The sequence below is a fragment of the Symphalangus syndactylus genome, chromosome 9 (assembly GCF_028878055.3).
Source record: "Symphalangus syndactylus isolate Jambi chromosome 9, NHGRI_mSymSyn1-v2.1_pri, whole genome shotgun sequence".
Classification (NCBI taxonomy): domain Eukaryota; kingdom Metazoa; phylum Chordata; class Mammalia; order Primates; family Hylobatidae; genus Symphalangus; species Symphalangus syndactylus.
Window position 1 is genome coordinate 39,661,995 of NC_072431.2, and position 22,280 is coordinate 39,684,274.

General features: G+C 35.7%; 1 protein-coding gene across 10 annotated transcripts in view; it reads right to left on the minus strand.

Annotated features, from left to right (window-relative positions):
* Positions 1-22,280, minus strand: part of SLC4A10 (solute carrier family 4 member 10) — a 448,737-nt gene that overhangs the window by 345,396 nt on the left and 81,061 nt on the right. For 7 of the 10 annotated variants that reach the window (XM_063609461.1, XM_063609460.1, XM_063609457.1 and 4 more), the window contains exon 2: positions 13,256-13,391. The exons of 2 other annotated variants lie outside the window; for them this stretch is intronic. In XM_063609461.1, coding sequence (XP_063465531.1) covers positions 13,256-13,336 — 81 coding nt within the window. In that variant the 5' untranslated portion in view covers positions 13,337-13,391. Of the gene's footprint in view, positions 1-11,330; positions 11,415-13,255; positions 13,392-22,280 lie in introns of those variants that run through there. One more of the 10 variants, XM_055291962.2, reaches the window with a different exon arrangement.

A 22,280-nucleotide genomic window follows, 5' to 3' on the forward strand; every position in this document is an offset into this window, starting at 1 on the left:
TTGATTCTGATGCATAGTCACTATTAAGAACCACCAACAGTCAATTTAAATCATGGACATAGATCAGATTTGTTTTTTTCAAACAGGCTGCACACCTTGAGGAAGATTCAGACAAAATTATCAGAAAGATTATGATAATAATAACTGCAATTTATTGAGAAGCTATGCCAGGAACTGTGCTAATGATGTTACATATATTATTTCTAATGGAAAGGAAACCAGAAGGAAGTACAATGAAACCAATGAAAGTCAAGTCACAGAGAACAAAAACGAGTGAATCCTGCACCTTCAACTGAAGTATCCAGGCTCTCTCATTGAGACTGACTAGGCAGTTGGCATGACCCACGGAGAGCGAGAAAAAGCAGGGTAGAGTGACAGCCGACCCGTGAACCACACAGAGCAAGGGAAGCTCCCACCCCCAGCCAAGGGAGGAGGTGAGTGATTGTACTACCGTGCCTGAGAAACCACACTTTTCCCATGGATCTGTGAAACCTGAAGATCAGGAGATCCCCTCATGAGCCCATGCCACCAGTGCCTTGGGACCCAAGCACAGGGCTGTGCAGACTCTCGGCAGGCTCAGGTTGTGACCACGGGCAGCAGGCTGGAGAGTGCCTAAGACGAACTGGGGGGAAGGGACAGCCACCATCACTGCAGCACCAGTCGGCCGCTTTCCCCTACCAGTGCTAGGGATACTGAGTAGTTTGGACCTGGAGGAATTCCCCACAGTGCAGTCCAGCAGCTGTGGCAGATTGTGGCCAGACTGCTTCCTTAGGTTGGATTTGGATCCATCCCTCCTCACCAGGCATGGCATCCCTGTGGGAATTTCAGCAACTCCATCCAGGGGTTTACAGAGAAAAATCTGATCTCCCTGGGATGGAGGCCCTGTGGGGAGGAGAGGATGCAGTCTTGTGGGTTCAGTGGACTTAGTCTTTCCTGCCTGCTGGCTCTGAAGAGTCCAGGCAGACCAGACAAAGGGGATTCTCCCCAGAGCAGTGCACCGGCTCTGCCAAGGGGTAGCGAGAATGTTTCTTTAGGTGAGTCCCTGATCCCATGCCTCCTGACTTGGGGAGACCCCCCAACAGGGGTCGCCAGACACCTTGTACAGGAGCTTTCTGGCCAGCATCAGGTTGGTGCTCCTCTGGGACAGAGCTCCCAAAGGAAGGAGTAGGCAGCCATCTTTGCTGTTCTGCAGCCTCCACTGGTGACACCTCCAAGTGTGGAAGGGATTTAGGCAAATAGGATCTGGAGAGGACCCCCAGCAAACCACAGCAGCCCTATGGAAGAGGGGCCTGACTGTTAAAAGAAAAGCAAAGAAACAGCAACAACAACAGCAACATCAACAGAAAAGAACCCCACAAAAACACCATCCAAAGGTCAGCAGCCCCAAAGGTCAAAGGTAGATAAGCTCATGAAGATGAGAAAGAACCAATGCAAACATCCTGAAAACTCAAAAAACCAGAGTGCTTCTCTCCTCCAAATGATCTCCAGCAAGGGCATAGAATCAGGCTGAGGGTGAGATGGATGAACTGACAAAAGTAGGCTTCAGAAGGTGAGTAATAACAAATTTCGCCAAGCTAAAGGAGTATGTTCTAACCCAATGCAAAGAAGTGAAGAACCATGATAAAACATTACAGGAGCTGTTAACCAGAATAAACAGTTTAGAGAGGAACATAAATGACCTGATGGAGGTGAAAAGCACAACAGAATAACTTCACAATGCAACCACAAGTATCAATAGCTGAATAGACCAAGTGGAGAAAAGAATCTCAGAGCTTGAAGACTATCTTGCTGAAATAAGACAGGCAGACAAGACTAGAGAAAGAGGAATGAAAAGGAACAAACAAAACATCCAACAACTACAAGGATTATGTAAAAAGACCAAACCTATGACTGATTGGAGTACCTGAAAGAGATGGAAAGAATGGAACCAAATTGGAAAACATACTTCAGGATATCATCAAAGGGAAATTCCCCAACCTAGTAAGACAGGCCAACATTCAAATTCAGGAAATCCAGAGAACCCCAGTAAGATAATCCATGAGTAGATCAACCACAAGACACATAGTCATCAGATTCTCCAAGGTCAAAATGAAGGAAAAAATGTTAAGGGAAGCCAGAGAGAAAGGCCAGGTCACCTACAAAGGAAGTCCATCAGACTAACAGCAAACCTCTCAGTGGAAACCCTATAAGCCAGCAGAGACTGGCGGCCAATACTCAACAGTCTTAAAGAAAAGAATTTCATATCTGGCTAAACCATGCTTCATAAGTGAAGGAGAAATAGAACCCTTTTCAGACATGCAAATACTGAGGGAATCTGTCACCACGTGGCCTGCCTGCCTTGTAAGAGCTCCTGAAAAAAGCACTAAATATGGAAGGGAAATCATTAACAGCCACTACAAAAACACACTGAAGTATACAGACCAATGACACTATAAAGCAACTACACTAACAAGTCTACAAAATAACCAGCTAGCATCATGATGACAGAATTAAATTCACACATAACGATATTATTCTTGAATTAAATGGGCTAAATGCCCAAATCAAAAGACACAGAATGGCAAACTGGATAAAGAGTAAAGACCTTGGCTCATGCCTGTAATCCTAGCACTTTGGGAGGCCAAGGTGGGCAGATCACCTGAGGTCAGGAGTTCAAGACCAGCCTGATCAACATGGTGAAACCCCATCTCTGCTAAAACTACAAAAATTAGCTGGGCATGGTGTCACATGCCTGTAATCTTAGCTACTTGGGAGGCTGAGGCAGGAGAATTGCTTGAAACTGGGGGCAGAGGTTGCAGTGTGCCAAGATCACGCCACTGCGCTCTAGCCTGGGTGACAGAGCAAGACTAGGTATCAAAAAAGAAAAAAAAAAAAAAAAAGAGTCAAGACCCATTGGTGTGCTGTATTCAAGAGATCCATCTCACATGCAAAGATACAGATAGGCTCAAAATAAAGGGATGGAGGAAAATTTACCAAGCAAATGGAAAGCAGAAAAAAGCAGGAGTTGAAATCCTAGTTTCTGACAAAAGAGACTTTAAACCAACAAAGATCAAAAAAGACAAAGAAGGGCACTATATAATGGTAAAGGGTTCAATTCAACAAGAGGAGCTAATTATCCTAATTATATATGCCCCCAATACAGGAGCACTCAGATTCATAAAACACATTCTTGGAGACTATGAAGAGACTTAGACTCCCACACAATAACAGTGGGAGATAATAACACCCTGCTGTCAATATTAGACAGATCATTAAGACAGAAAATCAACAAAGATATTCAGGACTTGAAGTCAGCTCTGGATCAAGTGAACTTGATATTTATCTACAGATCTTTCCACCCAAAAACAACAGAATATACATTCTTCTCAGCACTACATGGTGCTTACTCTAAAATTGATCACATAAGTGGCAGTAAAACACTCCTCATCAAATGCAAAAGAACTGAAATTACAACAGTCTCTCAGACCACGGCACAATCAAATTAGAACTCAAGATTAAGAAACTCACTCAAAACTACACAACTACATGGAAATTGGACAACCCACTCCTGAATGACTTCTGGATGAATAATAAAATTAAGGCAGAAATCAAGAAGTTCTTTGAAACTAATGAGAACAAAGAGAGCATACCAGAATCTCTGGGACACAGCTAAAGCAGTGTTAAGAGGGAAATTTATAGGACTAAATGCTCCCATCTAAATGCTAGCAATATCTCAAACCCACATCCTAACATCACAACTAAAATAACTATTTACAGAGAACCAAGAGCAAACAAACCCCAAAGCTAGCAGAAGACAAGAAATAAGCAAAATCAGAGCAGAAATGAAGGAGAGAGAGACACAAAAGTACCCTTCAAAAAAATCAGCGAATCTAGGAGGTGATTTTTTTAAAAATTAATAAAATAGATAGACCACTAGCTAGACTAATAAAGAAGAGAGAAAAATCAAATAGACACAGTAAAAATTATAAAGGGGATATCACAACTGACCCCACAGAAATACAAACAACCATCAGAGAATACTATAAACACCTCTATGCAAATAAACTAGAAAATCTAGGAGAAGTGGATAAATTCCTGGACACATACACCATCCTCGCACTGGCCCACAAAGAAGTTGATTCCCTGAAGAGACCAACAACAAGTTCTGAAATTGAGGCAGTAATAAACAGCCTCCCAACCAAAACAGCCCAGGACCAGATGAATTTACAGCTGAATACTACCAGAGATACAAAGAGGAGTTGGTACCATTTCTTCTGAAACTATTCCAAACAATTGGAAAGGAGGGACTCCTCTCTAACCCATTTTATGATGCCAGCATCATCCTCACACCAAAACCTGGGAGAGATACAACAAATAAAGAAAACTTCAGGCCAATATCCCTGATGAATATCAATACAAAAATCTTCAAGAAAATGCTGGCAAACTGAATCCAGAAGCACATCAAAAAGCTTATCCACCACAATCAAGTCCACTTCATCTCTGGGACACAAGAGTGGTTCAACGTATGCAAATCAATATACATAATTCATCACATGAACAGAACTAAAGACAAAAACCACATGATTATCTCAAGAGATGCAGAAAAAGGACTTTGATAAAGTTCAACATCCCTTTATGTTAAAAACTCTAAATAAACTAGGTTTGAAAGAACATACCTCAAAATAATAAAAGCCACTTATGACAAACTCACAGCCAATATCATACTGCATGGGCAAAAGCTGGAAGCATTTCCCTTGAAAACTGGCACAAGACAAGGATGCTCTTTTACCACTCCTATTCAAATAGTATTGGAAGTTCTGGCCAGGGCAATCAGGCAAGAGAAAGAAATAAAGGGTATTCAAACAGAAAAAGAATAAATCAAATTGTCTTTGCCCATGACATGATCCCATACCTAGAAAACCCCATCATCTCAGCCCAAAAGCTTCTTAAGCAGATAAGCAACTTCAGCAAAATCTCAGGACAAAAAGCCAACACGCAAAAATCACAGGCATTCCCATACGCCAAAAACAGACAAGCATAAAGCCAAATCATGAATGAACTCCCATTCACAATTGCTACAAAGAGAATAAAATACCTAGGAATACAGCTAATAAGGAATGTGAAGGACCTCTTCAAGGAGAACTACAAACCACTGCTCAAGGAAATCAGAGAGGAATCAAACAAATCAAAAAACAATCCACACTCATGGATAAGGAGAATCAACATCACAAAAATGGCCATACTGCCCAAAGTAATTTATAGATTCAGTGATGAAACTACCATTGATATTCTTCACAGAATTAGAAAAAACTATTTTAAAATTCATATGGAACCAAAAAAGAGCTGGTATAGTCAAGACAATCCTAAGCAAAAAAGAATAGAGCTGGCAACATCACCCTACCCAACTTCAAACTATACTACAAGGCTACAGTAACCAAAACAGCATGGTATTGGCACAAAAACAGACACATAGAACAATAGAACAGAATAGAGAACTCAGAAATAAGACCATACATTTACAATTGTCTGATCTTCAACAAACCTGACAAAAACAAGCAATGGAGAAAGGATTTCCTATTTAATAAATGGTGCAGAAAATTGAAAATGGACCTTTTCCATTTCCTTTGTATCTTATACAAAAATTAACTCAAGATGGATTAAAGACTTAAATGTAAAACCAAAAACTATAAAAGCCCTAGAAGAAAATCTAGGCAATACCATTCAGGACATAGGCACAGGCAAAGATTTCATGACAAAAATATCAAAAGCAATTGCAACAAAAGCAAAAATTTACAAATGGGATCTAATTAAACTAAAGAACTTCTGCACAGCAAAAGAAACTATCATCAGAGAAAACAGACAACCTACAGAATGGGAGAAGGTTTTTGCAATCTATCCATCTGACACAGACCTAGTATCCAGAGTCTACAAGAAACTTAAACAAATTAACAAGAAAAAAAAACCCCATCAAAAAGTGGGCAAAGGACATGAACAGACACTTCTCAAAAGAAGATATGTAAGCAGCTAAAAAACACATTTTAAAAAAGCTTCATATCACTGATTATTAGAGAAATGCAAATTAAAACCACAATAAGATACCATCTCATGCCAGTCAGAATGGTGATTATTAAGAAGTCAAGAAACAACAGATGCTAGCAAGGCTGTGGAGAAATAAGAACACTTTTACATTTTTTGGTGGGAATGTAAATTAGTTCAAACATTGTGGAAGAGAGTGTGGCAATTCCTCAAAGACCTGGAACCAGAAATACCATTTGACCCTATTACTGGGTATATACCCAAAGGAATATAAATCATTCTATTATAAAGATCCATGCATGCATATGTTCATTGCAGCACTATTCACAATATCAAAGGCATGGAATCAACCCAAATGCCCATCAATGATAGACTGGATAAAGAAAATATGGTACATAGACACCCTGGAATACTATGTGGCCATAGAAAGGAATTAGATCATGTCTTTTACAGGGATATGGATGGAGCTGGAAGCCATTATCATCCGCAAACTAATGCAGGAACAGAAAACCAAATACCACATGTTCTCAACACATGGACACAGGGAGGGGAAAAACAAACACTGGGGTCTGCTGCGGGGTGTGCGAGAAGAGGGAGAGCATCAGGAAAAATAGCTAATGCATGCTGGGCTTAATACCTAGGTGATGGGTTGATAGGTGCAGCAAACCACCTTGGCACACATTTACCTATGTAACAGACCTGTGTATCCTGCACGTGTACCCCAGAACTTAAAATAAAAGTCACAATTCTTCCATTAAGTCTTTCACAGTAGTTTCAGTTTACCTTCATGTCTTTAGTCTCAATTTGGCATTTAGAATATACTAATTTATACATAGCTATCTAATTCAGGTGTCTCTACTCTAAACAGTATGAAGCAGTAGTTAAGACCAACAGCTGTAGAGCTAGACTTTCTGGGTTTGAAACTCAAATCGTCCTATCCTTTGCTGGCAATTTTGATCTTGGGCAAGCTACTAAATTTCTTTTTCAGTATACTATATATACTTAAGGTAGAATTTATACGTATGTATAGACATACATACATACTAAAATTGTGTTTACATAGGATGTATAGTATGTGTGTGTATATATATGCATATACACACAAATATACACATACATATTTGTAGCTTTTACCTAGTTCAGTGGGGATAATTATAATAACCAATGTTTATTAAGCTAGGCACTGTATCAAACACTCTAGGCACTGTTTGAAGTATTAATTTATTAATTTATTTGATTTTCATTACAACTCTAGAGATTAACATGTTAGTGTCCTCATTTCACAGATGAAAACACTGAAGAAAAGAGAGATTAAGTAACTTTCCTAAGATAAAAATTGCCAGTAAAGTGGAAGGTATGGGATCATAACACAGGAGTCCCGCTCTGGAACCCTAGCTCCTTGCTACTGTGGTATACAGCTTTCCTCCATGTTATACAGTAGCCTCAATAAATTCTTATGAGATTAAATTGAATTTGGGGAAAAAAAATGAGTGGGATAATGACATACATTTATACGCCACACATCATAATATGCTTCACTGGAACCAGTCTCTGTTACCTTTCAGAAAGAGCAGTTTCATGGAGGAATATTGAATTCTCCTTTAACTTATTCTTCTTATTAATCTTCCCGGATTGCCATTTTTAAAAGTCTTAAGGTGAAGAAAGGGTCCTTTTCCTCTAAATGCCTTTTATTTGCTTTATGAGAAAGAAAACCATGTTTAAATGCTTAAACATTTTTAGAGCAACTCGAAACCCAATGATATTCAAGGTTTCTTTCAGAAATGGGACTATGATTCTAAAACAAGCACTGAAAATTTGTTGGGTTCCTACCAGGTGAATGGCTCTTTCCTAGGCAATGTGAAGTTGCAAAGATTAATAAGTACAACTTCACAGGAACTTCTAGAAAATACGACTTTCAAATAATGTAGATTTATACAGGAAGTACAGAGTATTCTCAGTTATATGAGTCTCCTATTGTTCTAAAAATAGAGTCAGATGAGCACCTGTGTCTGGTTTTATTTTAACTCTCCCTGTAGAATTCCAGGAGTTTTACTTCTGACATACTTTTTATGGATCATTTATACTAAGTGAGAGTAATAAGTTCCAATTTTTTCACAATTATCATGTACAAATGACGTCTTCCTGCATCTGATACCAAAAGTCACATCCCAGCTGTCACATCTAAAGGAAATCTGCTCTTGGAAGGTATCCAGCTTTTTTACTAACCTCAGGCAATACTAAAATGCCTCTGGTGTATGGAGTAGAAGAAGGCGATATTAAAAGTATTTGCAAACATGGTTTACTTTATGATTTTTAAATGAACAAAGAACAAAGGTAAAATATTCAGTGACTTCCGTGATTCAAAATGGCAATTTTAATTTCCAGTTTTCCCTAAGACAAAGTCCTTTTTATCCAACTATTCACCATAGTAACATGAGTACTCATTGTATTAAAATGATCCCACTAGATTGTCCTTGCTTTAGGAAATGTCAAAAACAAAGCCAAAGCTAAATCAGATTACGTACCAATAAAATGGAGTTTACATCACGGACAAGCAGGAGGTCTCTTAGGATCTGAAATCTAGGACTTTTGAGTGCTTGTGGATAGACTGAGAAATGCTCTCATGTGCAATTTTGATAGAAAATTTTATTAAAATCCTTCAGTTTGTTTCTACCCCCTACCTTGTCTACTAACTACTAAATCTACTCAGGAATTTAATTTTCATTCTCAAAGTCTCAAGAGGGTTAGAGCTCTGAAAATGACTTCAAAATATAGGTACTGCTCTTTTGGTTTTTTTATTTTATTTTTTCCAGGAATAAGTACATCAGCAAAGGAATGTTCTCAGTTTAGAAATCATAATCTAGCATTCAAGATTCTACACTTATCTGGTCCCAACAATGGTAAGTCTAAGTTATCCCACTAGACTATAGCCAAAATGAACTATTCTATTATTTGCTTTCTGCCTCCCTACCTTTAATGATGTTGTTTCCTCTGCCTGAAATGACCTTTTCTCTATGTTGGCCAGTCTTCAAGACCTACCTCATGGCATTCACTACTTTCCATATTCTGCCATAGTTACTTGTATTTTGTAGTTACAACCTATTACCTGTGACCTCCTGAAGGCAGAGACCTACAGACTTTTATATCCTTGCCAAGTACAATTCTTTCTAGACCATTGTAGGGTTTTGTATATTTGTTTTTAAAAATTGCATTATTCTGAGATTCAACTGACTCTGTGCCAATTTGGGGGAAACAGCAGCACACTGAGGAAATTTCTTCAGAGAAGAGAAGTGAAATTCAGAGATGTAACAAAATGCCATATTTAAGCATGTAAATTTAATCCAAATATATTACTCACTTGTCTTTGAAGTTTATTGAGAATTTTAAGCAGATAAATATTTTTACATTAAATAATCACCAGCAATTCAAAATATTATACTCTAACAAATGGGAACTTGAATTGTTCTATTTATATATGCAGTATTCTATTTATAATATATTTCATTTAGTGTTTCATCTAGAATAAAAATGCCAAGAAATGAAATTATTAAAAACAAGTTGTGTTTGACTTTCGGTAAAATTTTTCATCTTGGACATTTTTGATGACTAAGTATCACTAAATCTATGCTAGGTAAATTTGCCCCATTATTTTCTTTAAGCCTTTAAAGAAAGGCTTTTTTTTTACCCATTAATTTTAGTCTTAAACAATAAACAAGAAACACCTTAAGTTGCTGCTAAATTTTCCCAAAGTCCTAGTAATCTTTCACTCATGAATAAAGTAGTTGGTGTAATACAGAGAAGCAAAGAATCTGCACACATAGAATTCTAAGAGAGTTTGAATCAGCCTAGCAGGTAGATGTAAAGTTTAAACACAAAATCTTTCATCAAGTCACAATTCTTATCATCAGTAAATGTTAGAATTGAATCAGATATAGCATGTTGTTCTTTGTTTGCATTTTTATAACTATCTTTATTTCAGTGTAGCATATATTTTTGGCTGAATTTCTTATTTGATAAAGAGAGTAAGGGAGAGGGAACAAAACTAAACTGCATGATGACTGTTACAAAGTCTTGCCAATAGCCCATCCAACCTCTTAGAATGTCTATAACAAAGTCTGTCAACAAAGGATGTTGACAATAATATGTTTGCTATATGTCAGGTACTCTTGTGTTTCACATACATTAACTCGCTTAATGTTTACCACAACTCTTTGAGGTAGGTGCCATTTTTATCCCTGTATTACATATCAGGAAACAAGCCAAGATCATACAGCTAGTAAGTAGCATAGCTAAGATTTGAACCCAGAGAACATGGCAGTCCAGACACTGAACCATTCCACTAGGCTCTTACTGCAGCCAGCCGTTATAAACTAGAAGAATTTGCAAATCCATTTTCTATTGCTCTAATACAAGGAAACAGGCACTTTGGAGGCACTATCAGGCAGCGTGCTCCAGTTTGGGATTCTGGGGAAACAAGGGCTTTGCATCTTCTCTACCCACCTTCCTGCAACTTTCAGCAAACATATTGGAATGAAAGAGAAGAGAGTAATGCCTGACTGTTCACCAAACAGCAGCTAAGGTCCACTTCCATAATTAGTTGGTCCTGATCCGCTTTCTCAGAGCCTGGGGTAAATCCTATTCCCCCCTTTTTTTCAAAGGACTCTCCAAATGACCTAGTTAGTAACAGACACTTCCATATTTGCTACTCTTTATTTCCAAGTTTTATCCCTATAAAGTCAAAACCCCTTCCATAATGCTTAATTACCCACACTGAGCCTGGAATTAGACAGGATTGATCAAGTCTCTATGTTGAGCTGATACTTCTGCCTCCTGCCAGTGGACTGGGTCCACCTTCAGTCTCATACTGACAATGATGGCTTATACAACATGCAAAGCTATTTTACTGATTCACAGTTTATAAAGCCCTATAGAAGAAATTATGCACTCTAAAAGTCTTTAATGCGATTTTCAATAAAGTTATGGGATGCATAATTATACAGTTTGACCTAAGCCTTCATTTATCTAATATCAAGAAATTTACATGAGGAAAAAAAGGTTACATGTAACTCCTTCTAGAATTCATCAGCTTATAGATTAAGTTAAAACTGATTGTAGCATACTGCCTATCAAAAGTCAATTCAAAATGTGAACACAATTTATTGTATACATTTTCTAATCTCCTTGAAAGCAGGAAATGACTTTTTCTTTTCTGCATTCCTCATAACACCAAATACATACAGTATCATGCAATGATCAGCCTTTACTACGTTTACTGAATTGAAGAATTACTCAAATAGTTTATATACGCAGCTTACCTTTAAAACCTTTATGATGTATAATGAAATGCATGTAAAATAGTATAAACAAAGGCGATCTTTGTAAGAAAGATGATCAATCATTACTGGGCAAGTTTACAATCAGTTTTATCATTCCAAAGGTCAAGATTATCTTGCCAGGCAAGAAGAAAGATTGACATTGCATTTAACTACATTCTAACCAGTCTTTGCTTTTTATTGTAGTATGTTTTGAAATAGTAACAGAGAAAAATTTCTTTGATTTGCCACAGAAATGACAATTCTAAAATAGTAATTTTTTTCCACCTTACAAAATTATCGAGATATCCTCATTTAAATGCCACTAAAGGAAAGTAACCAAAAATCTTTACAGTTTGGTTCTCTTGAAAGGTCAGGAATACAGTGAAAAATAGCAGAATGCTGTGAAACCAATACCAAGAGGAATCCCAAAGCAATGCCAAGAAACAGAATGTACTCATAATGACTAATACATGCAAATACTGGAAATAAATTCTAACAGATTAGACAGGTTTTGTTGCAACTAAAAGGTATATTCAAATCATTTCAAAATTAATCAAGCTTAAGAATATGCCAATCTTCCCTACTAATAAGAATATAAGCTGGCTAAGTAGCCTGAATAACATATAAATTATAGTCAATATCAATAGGCAGAATGTGTTTTTAATTAAAAAGGAGAAACCCCTTAACTGAATCAATTCATTGTTTCAGACTTCCTTAAATATATTCATTTTTTAATCTACGTCATTTCACCCTGATAAGGCATTAAATTACAATCAGGCTACAGAATCATGAAGACAAAATCATCTTGCTGCTGAGAACTGCTGCAACATGTTTCTGTCTTTTTGATCATTTAATATGGAGTACCTGAAAAGTTCTCTAACATTGAGGCAGAAGTATGTACAATATTTTAAAAAATAAAATATATTTCCTTCAAAATCTGAATGTCAAATATAGGTAGTTTCTTATTCAAGTATATAATTCTGAGGATATGCTATAACAAATCAAAGTTAAATGCATTATATATAACTTGATGGGTGAAAATAGTTTAAAATAAATGGCAGAGTTTCAGTACAAAATGGACATTGAAATCCAAATCATTTACATGTTTAACATAGTCAAGTATTTTCAGTTTGAAAATGAAAGTAAGCAAAGGACGAAGCTCTCAGGGTCAAAAAATCTTCAACAAGCTTAAATGTCACAAGCTTTCTTTGTGAAAAACAGATTTATAGTCTGCTTTCTTCTATGAACAATGTGTTAGTATATATCTACTTTAAAAGCACCAAGAGCGTCAATATTTCAATAGATCTGAGAAAAGATTAAAACCAATGTCTTTAAAACAGTTCAGATAATGCAACATAAATTTCAGGAAATTAGTTTATAGGTCAGATGCTGACAAAGATGATTCTATTCACCAAACTTTCTTTGCTATGTAGCACACTACAATGATAGTAGCATCAGTTTCTATGGTTAAGAAATCCCAAATAATAAAAATATTTGTAATATATCACTATCTGTAAGCAGCTAGCTATGATGTATCCTTATCAGTTTGATCAATTTATACTATTTTTATCACTTGAAGTAAAATATAAAGATTGACTCTATTCAGGCTTAATCTGGAAAAATCTGAAGCGCCCCAAACCTTGCTTTTAATCACATTCAAAGAATCTCTTCCTTTACCGCCCTCTCCCACAAAAAGCTAAAGTAAACACAAATTTAAACACATACACACACACACAGGCACACACATACACACACATTTCTAATAATCATATTGTTTAGCTGCCATAAATCTTACTTGTTCAAATATCCTAAGGAAAGTCTGCCAATAAACAATTACATTAATGAATATATTTTCAATGAGTAAGGACGAGAAAAAGCAAACACCCTACATTCTAATATTATCATCATAATTCATGAGGTCATACCTGATGACTTAGAGATTGAAAAGGCTCACAGGTTCCAGACTGCATGACCTTTCTATTTCCAGAAACCCCTAAAGACTGCATTTCCTGTCTTACAAAAGATAATCACAGCCATCTCTATGTCTCAGCATCTTCAGGGCTAGTGAAAAAAATATCAAACAGCAGATCTGTCCATCGGTATCTGTTTAAGCCATCATCAAGATATCAAATCACGTATACTATTTATCGTCTCCCCTGTGCAGTTACAAACACCCCATACTAAGGGATACTGACACAGTTGTATTTGCTGATGCTGCTAATGCTGTCTGAAAACTGTAAGCTTACTGCTTAGAGCAATTCTGCATCATCGAAACAGAGAATGAGCCACATCCTTCAGATTTCCCATTTCTGATACTATGAAGATTTCATTTGCCAAGGAGAGTCGAATTTTTTCAGTCCTTTAAAAATAAGCAGTTCTCCATTTAATTAAGTATCCAATGTGTCTGTTGCAAATATCATGTTAAAATGTCAACTCTTAATTATTAGGCAGCTTTCTCTATATGTGACTAAGCTTCAGGCTTTATGACTTACCAAGCAAAATTATACTCTCTTAAAGGACTGTTCCCTCCAAACTCTGAATATCGTCACTTACCCACCCATCAAAATGATGAGTGCCTAAAAAGGATTTTTATTTTGGCAATCTTTAATAGTTGTGTAAATAGTAAATAGGTAAATACATATTCACCTTTTAATTTTCAGGAATTTCATTTATGTTTCAGATTCTTCATACCAACATACATTTTATATTTTTATTTAATTTCTTCTTCTAAAGAGTTTAACATGCAAAATATTTACCAAGCAAAATTGTACTCTCTTGAAGGAATCTTCCCTCCAAATTATGGGTATCATCACTTATCCACCCATCAAAATGATGAGCGCCTACACAGGATTTTTATTTTGGCAATCTTTGATAGTTGTGTAAATAGTAAATAGGTAAATACATATTCACCTTTTAATTATCAGGGATTTCATTTATGTTTCAGATTCTTCATACCAACATACATTTTATCTTTTTATTTAATATCTTCTTCTAAAGAGTTTACATGCAAAAGATAATGTGGCATTATCAAATTCTAAAACTGCACGGTTAAGTCTAGTAATGAAACCTACGTAAGTTATTGGCATTTTTACTGTGGATTTTCACTGTGTCTGATTTATCAAAGTTTGAGTACTGTTTCCTTTTACCACAACATAGCAGAATCAGGGAACTTTAAGGCTGATAAAGTGTTCTAATATAGAATCAATATCTCAAAAATTATGATTGGAAATGCTTTCTCTTTACCGTGTGACAAAAGGTTGTGTTTTATAAATAAAGAAAACACAAACCAAAAAAAAAGACTAAGATTATAGTCAATTCAGCTACATTCAAAATTAAGACACCAAGTACAACATGTTATCCTGAAACAGCCCTCACATTATGAACAGCCTGAATTCATGACTCTATGAACACTTTATTTACCTATGAATAGTTTCCCTTCTTTCACTCACAACATTTGATGGAGACTAGTCACAATGAGTCTTAAGAAACTGGGCTGATCCAAATTATACCTTTAGAAAAACTACTGCCTCTAACTGCACAGGTTGGAGACACAGAGCTTGGTATTCTGCTGTATGTATACTATAACACATCTGAATGAAAAATCACATGTAAACAATATTTCTATCTATGTAGTATTTACCCTCTTATTATAATCAAAATAGGTACTCATCCTTTAAGACCTATCTTTTCAATAAAGCCTTCCTAAGCTACATCGTCTCTCTTTCTATATTCATTCTTTCCTGTAGAAAATATTGAACATCTTCTATGTGTCAGGTACTATATAGGTGCTAGGGACTCCATAACAAACAACACAAAACCTGCCATCACAGAAAGCAGATAAATCAAACAAGTATGTTTTAACTGAAGAATTATAAGTTGATATGAAAGCCGTAGCAAGGCATCTTACCCTAATCTAGGGATCAGAAAGGATTTCCCTAGGGAATCTTCTGTTAATACAGAAGATTCTGATCTAGTCGCATTCAAGGAATGGCAGATACAGCATAGGTTAGACCATAAAGTGTAAGAACTGAGGGAAGAGATGAGAAGTGAGGCCCAGTCACGGTAAGCGTCAGGAGCCATTTAAAGAGTGTGAGTTTTACCCTTAGGGAAATGAGAAACCGTCAGCATAATCAGGTTTAAAATATCCTGGCTACTCTATAGACAATCAATTGAGTAAAACAAAACTGGAGGAGGGGAGACAAATTAGGAGAATGTTACATAATTTCAATCAGGGGATGATGATGGCCTGAACCAAAGTGTCAATAGGAATGAAGAGAAATGAATAGACTCCAGATACACATCTTATTGAAAAAAGATAGAATTCAGGGATTGAATGTGAGAAATGAGGAAAAGAGAAACGTCAAGCAAGGTTCATTCCTAATCTCCTATATTATTACATATCAAAGTTATTAAATGAATCAATAATGAAAAACAAGAAAATTGAACTTTTCCTTCAGGTATTTTGTCACAGCAAGAATACAAACATTGATATTTTTATCATTCTTTGGATGTTATTAATTAGTATACATAATCCAATTTCCTTCAGTGTTTTCTTGTAAGCACAACTGATCTTTGCAATAAAAACATGAAACCTGAGTGCAAAGCAGCTCTTAATCTCTCTACTATCTAGTTGATAAGATCTATTTAATCCAAAAATTACTTAACATCTATTACTTGACCCTCTTAATAGTAATTTAACACAATTAATTACTAAAAACTATGATACCCCGTTTTTAGAAAACCACTGCTCTGACACAAATTATTTACTCATACGGTATGTTACTCATACGAGTGTTATTAAGATATGGTCATAATAGTAAAGCAGAACACCTCTAGACTTTCCCTGACAAGACTTAACAAATATTTGATAAAAGAAATGAAAAGTAGCCATAACCTAGCAGAACACCTTTGGGCTGAATGAAGAGAGAGCCAAAAGAGTGTATCTTAGTCCGTTTGGGCTGCTATAACAAAATACCACAACAACAAATATTTATTTCTCACGGCTCTCAAGGCTGAGAAGTCTCACTCTAACCTCACATGGCAGAAAAGGGGGCAAGGCAACTCTCTGGGGCCTCTTTTATAAGGGCACTAATTCAATTTATGAGGGCTCTGCCTTCATGGTCTAATCACCTCCTAAATGTCTCACCTAATGCCATTATATTGGTGATTACATTTTCAACATATGAACTTTGGAGGTACAAGAACATTCAGACCACAGCAGGGTAAAAAGCATACATCGAGGGTAACTCTATTTATTTAATGCACATAAGAACATCTCAAATAATAAAAGATTAGCATCTTAAAAAAGCAAGAACTTCTTTATAATAATTACTACTCATTTAGCTCTTGCTTTTCATCTCTAAGGGATCATGTGATCCAATGCACTTATTTTACAGATGTAGAAAACTAAAATCTAGGGAAGTTAAGTGACATACCCAAGGTCAGTTATTAGTAGGGCCAAGGTCAAAATTCAGAATTCCTGTTTCCTAGTTTTCCTCAATATAAGTCACTGTTTGAAATTATATTTTTGTATAAATATACTATATCTTAGTAATTCAAATAATATTTATTTTAATATTTTTAGGTTGAGAAACAGTAAAAAAAAAAAATAAGAATCACAAGTTTTCTATATTAAAGTTACTTTTACCATAAAGAATTTACTTTTTATTTGTACTAAAAAGTGACTTGCTTCAAATACCTCAGTAAATACAAGTAATTCATTTTGTTTTACATACTACTGCTTTAAAAAGTGTAAATTAGTTTATCTTCTCAAAATAACTTGGCAAAATGTATATGAGTCTTAAAAATGTTCAGTCATTCACCTTAGTATTTCCTGTCTGAAGGCAATAGTGCAGATTAAGACTTATGCTCAAAAATTTTTCCCATTGTGTAGGTTGCCTGTTCACTCTGATGATAGTTTCTTTTGCTGTGCAGAAGCTCTTTAGTTTAATGAGATCCCATTTGTTGATTTTGGCTTTTGTTGCCATTGCTTTTGGTGTTTTAGACATGAAGTCCTTGCCCACGCCTACGTCCTGAATGGTATTGCCTAGGTTTTCTTGTAGGATTTTAATGGTTTTAGGTCTAACATATAAGTCTTTAATCCATCTTGAATTAATTTTTGTATAAGGTGTAAGGAAGGGATCCAGTTTCAGCTTTCTACATATGGCTAGCCAGTTTTCCCAGCACCATTTATTAAATAGGGAATCCTTTCCCCATTTCTTGTTTTTGTCAGGTTTGTCAAAGATCAGATAGTTGTAGCTATGCGGCATCATTTCTGAGGGCTCTGTTCTGTTCCATTGATCTATGTCTCTGTTGTGGTACCAGTACCATGCCGTTTTGGTTACTGTAGCCTTGTAGTATAGTTTAAAGTCAGGTAGCGTGATGCCTCCAGCTTTGTTCTTTTGGCTTAGGATTGACTTGGCGATGCGGGCTCTTTTTTGGTTCCATATGAACTTTAAAGTAGTTTTTTCCAATTCTGTGAAGAAAGTCATTGGTAGCTTGATGGGGATGGCATTGAATCTATAAATTACCTTGGGCAGTATGGCCATTTTCACGATATTGATTCTTCCAACCCATGAGCATGGAATGTTCTTCCATTTGTTTGTATCCTCTTTTATTTCATTGAGCAGTGGTTTGTAGTTCTCCTTGAAGAGGTCCTTCACATCCCTTGTAAGTTGGATTCCTAGGTATTTTATTCTCTTTGAAGCAATTGTGAATGGGAGTTCACTCATGATTTGGCTCTCTGTTTGTCTACTCATCTGACAAAGGGCTAATATCCAGAATCTACAATGAACTCAAACAAATTTACAAGAAAAAAACAAACAACCCCATCAAAAAGTGGGCAGAGGACATGAACAGACACTTCTCAAAAGAAGACATTATGCAGCCAAAAAACACATGAAGAAATGCTCCTCATCACTGGCCATCAGAGAAATGCAAATCAAAACCACAGTGAGATACCATCTCACACCAGTTAGAATGGCCATCATTAAAAAATCAGGAAACAACAGGTGCTGGAGAGGATGTGGAGAAATAGGAACACTTTTACACTGTTGGTGGGACTGTAAACTAGTTCAACCATTGTGGAAGTCAGTGTGGCGATTCCTCAGGGATCTAGAACTAGAAATACCATTTGACCCAGCCATCCCATTACTGGGTATATACCCAAAGGACTATAAATCATGCTGCTATAAAGACACATGCACACGTATGTTTATTGCGGCACTATTCACAATAGCAAAGAGTTGGAACCAACCCAAATGTCCAACAACGATAGACTGGATTAAGAAAATGCGGCACATATACACCATGGAATACTATGCAGCCATAAAAAATGATGAGTTCGTGTCCTTTGTAGGGACATGGATGAAACTGGAAAACATCATTCTCAGTAAACTATCGCAAGGACAAAAAACCAAACACCGCATGTTCTCACTCATAGGTGGGAATTTAACAATGAGAACTCATGGACACAGGAAGGGGAACATCACACTCTGGGGACTGTTGTGGGGTGGGGGGAGGGGGGAGGGACAGCATTAGGAGATACACCTAATGCTAAATGACGAGTTAATGGGTGCAGGAAATCAACATGGCACATGGATACATATGTAACAAACCTGCACATTGTGCACATGTACCCTAAAACCCTAAAGTATAATAAAAAAAAAAAGAAAAAAAAAAAAAAGACTTATGCTCAAAGATGTTTAGTGCTACATTATTTAAAAGTAAAGAAAAAATAGAAACAATAAGAGAAAGTTTAATTAAATTATGGAACACCGAAAGTGTAATGCCATGTAACCACTGAATATTAAGAACAAAAGATGTTAATGATGAAGGAAAATATATAGCATAATAGCATATTAAATGGAAAGCAAGATCCCAATATATTTGTGGGGTAAAACCTCAACTATGTAAAACATACACCAAAAGAAATAGACAAAATGTCTGATTTTTTAAAGATGGCTCCCAATGTGACTCATCTTATAAATATATACCTACAGACCTCATTGTTTTTCATAAAAACAGAAACTAGTTTCTTTGGCGTATTTCAATAGTTCAACAAATACCCCTGTTTCTCATGTGCTTCCTCTTTTTACTAAAAATTTTGCTTCAGATTTCAGTCTTTCTAATGTTGTACTCATATTTCTGGTCTAATTTCATAAAAAATATTCAAATCTACTTTCATTGACTATCTAAACTTTAAAAAAATCATTCCTTATGTTTTTTGCATATTATTTATTATGTGTGTGTGTGATTGATTGTTTACTTTCACACTTTATTTATACTGGGCTAAAGCTGGTACAGACTGTTTTTGACAAATTAGCTCTCACAACAGTTTTAGTGCTATATGAAAAAACTGGAAAAAAATTGTATGGCATAACTTTTTGACACTATTTGTCTAACTAATCATTGTTAGTTAGATTTGATCTTAAGCGGTTTTCACTAACAGCAGGACAATAGAAAGCACTGAGAGTACTGCAGAGTACCTACTTCTCTTTTTCTGAGAAGTGATGAAACTACCATATTTTCACATTTACAAGGAATATAGTTGAACTTGGGGGCATAGGTCACCAAGTATGTATAGTGTACAGCAAAGCTATTAGGAAAGAACACCTTATAGATGGAGGCTGGCCGTTTCTATTGAAATCCTAATTATTATGGCAAATAATCAATGCTGCCCATTGGGGTAGATGTTGTAGGGTGTCACAACACATAGGGTCAGTTCAGATGAAGTGTTTGTGCCTCAAATAAAACATCTTTGCCTTTCTAAACAGGTAAAGATATGGTATCCTCTCAATATACAAATGACTGCAGCAAACCTTAATAATACATCATTTCTTTTTTTTACTCCAGTTATTAACAGATTCCATTTTTTTCTAATTTCATCATCATCAGTAAAACTGTATAGGAGATCACCCAATAGAGGAAAATAAGAGATGTAATAATCTTCTAGATAATACTGATTTTGTATTTGACTAACTTTTTATACCAGTTACAAAAGTGCTTCATATCTATACAGACAGAAGAAAACATAAAGATCAAAAAGGTGGGGAGAATCAGTCATAAAATTTCATTATACAGAGATAACCATTATTGATATTTTAGTTTTAGTATTTTAAATAATATACACCTAAAATGATAGTAAACTATTCATCTTTACCAAGTATTATATTAACATTTTCTTACATCAATAAGCATTTTTCTATAACATAATGTTTAATGGCTGACTGATATTCTATCAAATAGAGGTACCATACTTTATTGAACCAATCTCCTATTCTTAGACTTTTCCATTTTTTCCATTTTTAAATATTATAAATAACAGTGTAATAAACATCTTTGTGCACATAGCCTTACATATATCCTCTATTTTCTTAGAATAAACTCCAATAAGTAAACTTACTAGATCAAAGGATATTAATGTTTTTGAGGCTTTGGGTAAAAATTGCTGAATTTCCCTCCAGAAGGGTTATAACTATTTACCGTCTCCAATAGAAATATCTTGTTTCCTCATAGTCTTGCCAAAACTGTGCTATCACACAGTCTCTATGTAGAATAATGGTCTCAAAAAGTTAATATGAAAACGGAAAAGGAAAGGTAGGCATACATTAACACAAAGGTTTAAATTAACTATAATTAAACCAAATAGACTTATCTTGTAGGTTTTCTAACAGTAACAACAAAAACTTAGGATAAATAAAGCATCCTTGTTTCTATGCTTATAGACAAAGATACACTGCTAATCCATAGAGAACACACTTAGGATTGTAAAGCAAAACAACTCTTTGAATAGAAGTTATTAAAAGATGGCAAAGCAGACTAATTGAAAACCAATGCAATGATAAATGTAGACATAGACTTTATTTTTTCTCTGTGACATCTGCAGAATGAGTGGACCTAGAGAGAGGGAGTCATTTTCCCAGAGCAAGCTATTTTACTCATTGAAACAGAAAGACAGATTTTTGTAGCCTTAGGAAACCTTCCAAATGACTATCAGATATACCTTCAGCCAAGGAATAACTTGGGAGGACCAACAAGCCACCAATAAGTCTCCAAAATACCATGTGTAAAGACAATATTTTTTAATGTGTCAACTTATTCTCTCCAAGCACTATTTCAGTGCTAAGTAAATGATAGGAAAATATAAATAAAAATTTGCAATGTATTTAATCTTTAAAAGTTTTCATTGTTTAAAAAATCCAATGAAATAATGATCCTTTAAGTGAAATTTTTTGATAAACTTAGCTATCATTAAAATGCAATCTTGGCTTATTTCACTTAACATAATGACCTCCAGTTTCATGCATGTTGCTGCAAATGACAGGATTTTGTGCTTTTTATGGCTATATAATATTTCATTGTGTATATATACCACATTTTCTTTATCCATTCATCTGTGGTTGGACACGTAGGTTGATTCCATATCCTGGCTGCTGTGAAATGCTGCAATAAACATGGGAATGCAGGTATCTCTTCAATATACTGATTTCCTTTCTTTTGAGTATATACTCAGCAGTAGAATTGAGTCATATGGTAGTTCTATTTTTAGTTTTTGAGGAACTTCCACGCACTATTTTCCATAGTGGCAGTACTACTTTGTATTTCTACTTACAGTGTACCAGCATTCCCCTTTCTCTGCAGCCTGGCCAGTGTCCATTATTCTTTGTCTTTTTGATAATAGCTATTTTAACTGAGGTGAGATGATATCTCATTGTGGTTTTGATTTGCATATCTCTGATGATTTCGCATTTATATGTGGGAGCTAAAATATGGATCTTATGGGGGTAGAGAGTAGAATGGTGGTTATGAGAAGGTAGGAAGGGTAAAAGGAAGGGGGATAAACAGAAATTGGTTAATAGTTCAAAAATAAAATTAGATAGAAGGAATCAACTCTAGTATTCACTGTTATAGTAGGGAGATTATAGTCAACAATAACTTACTGCATATTTC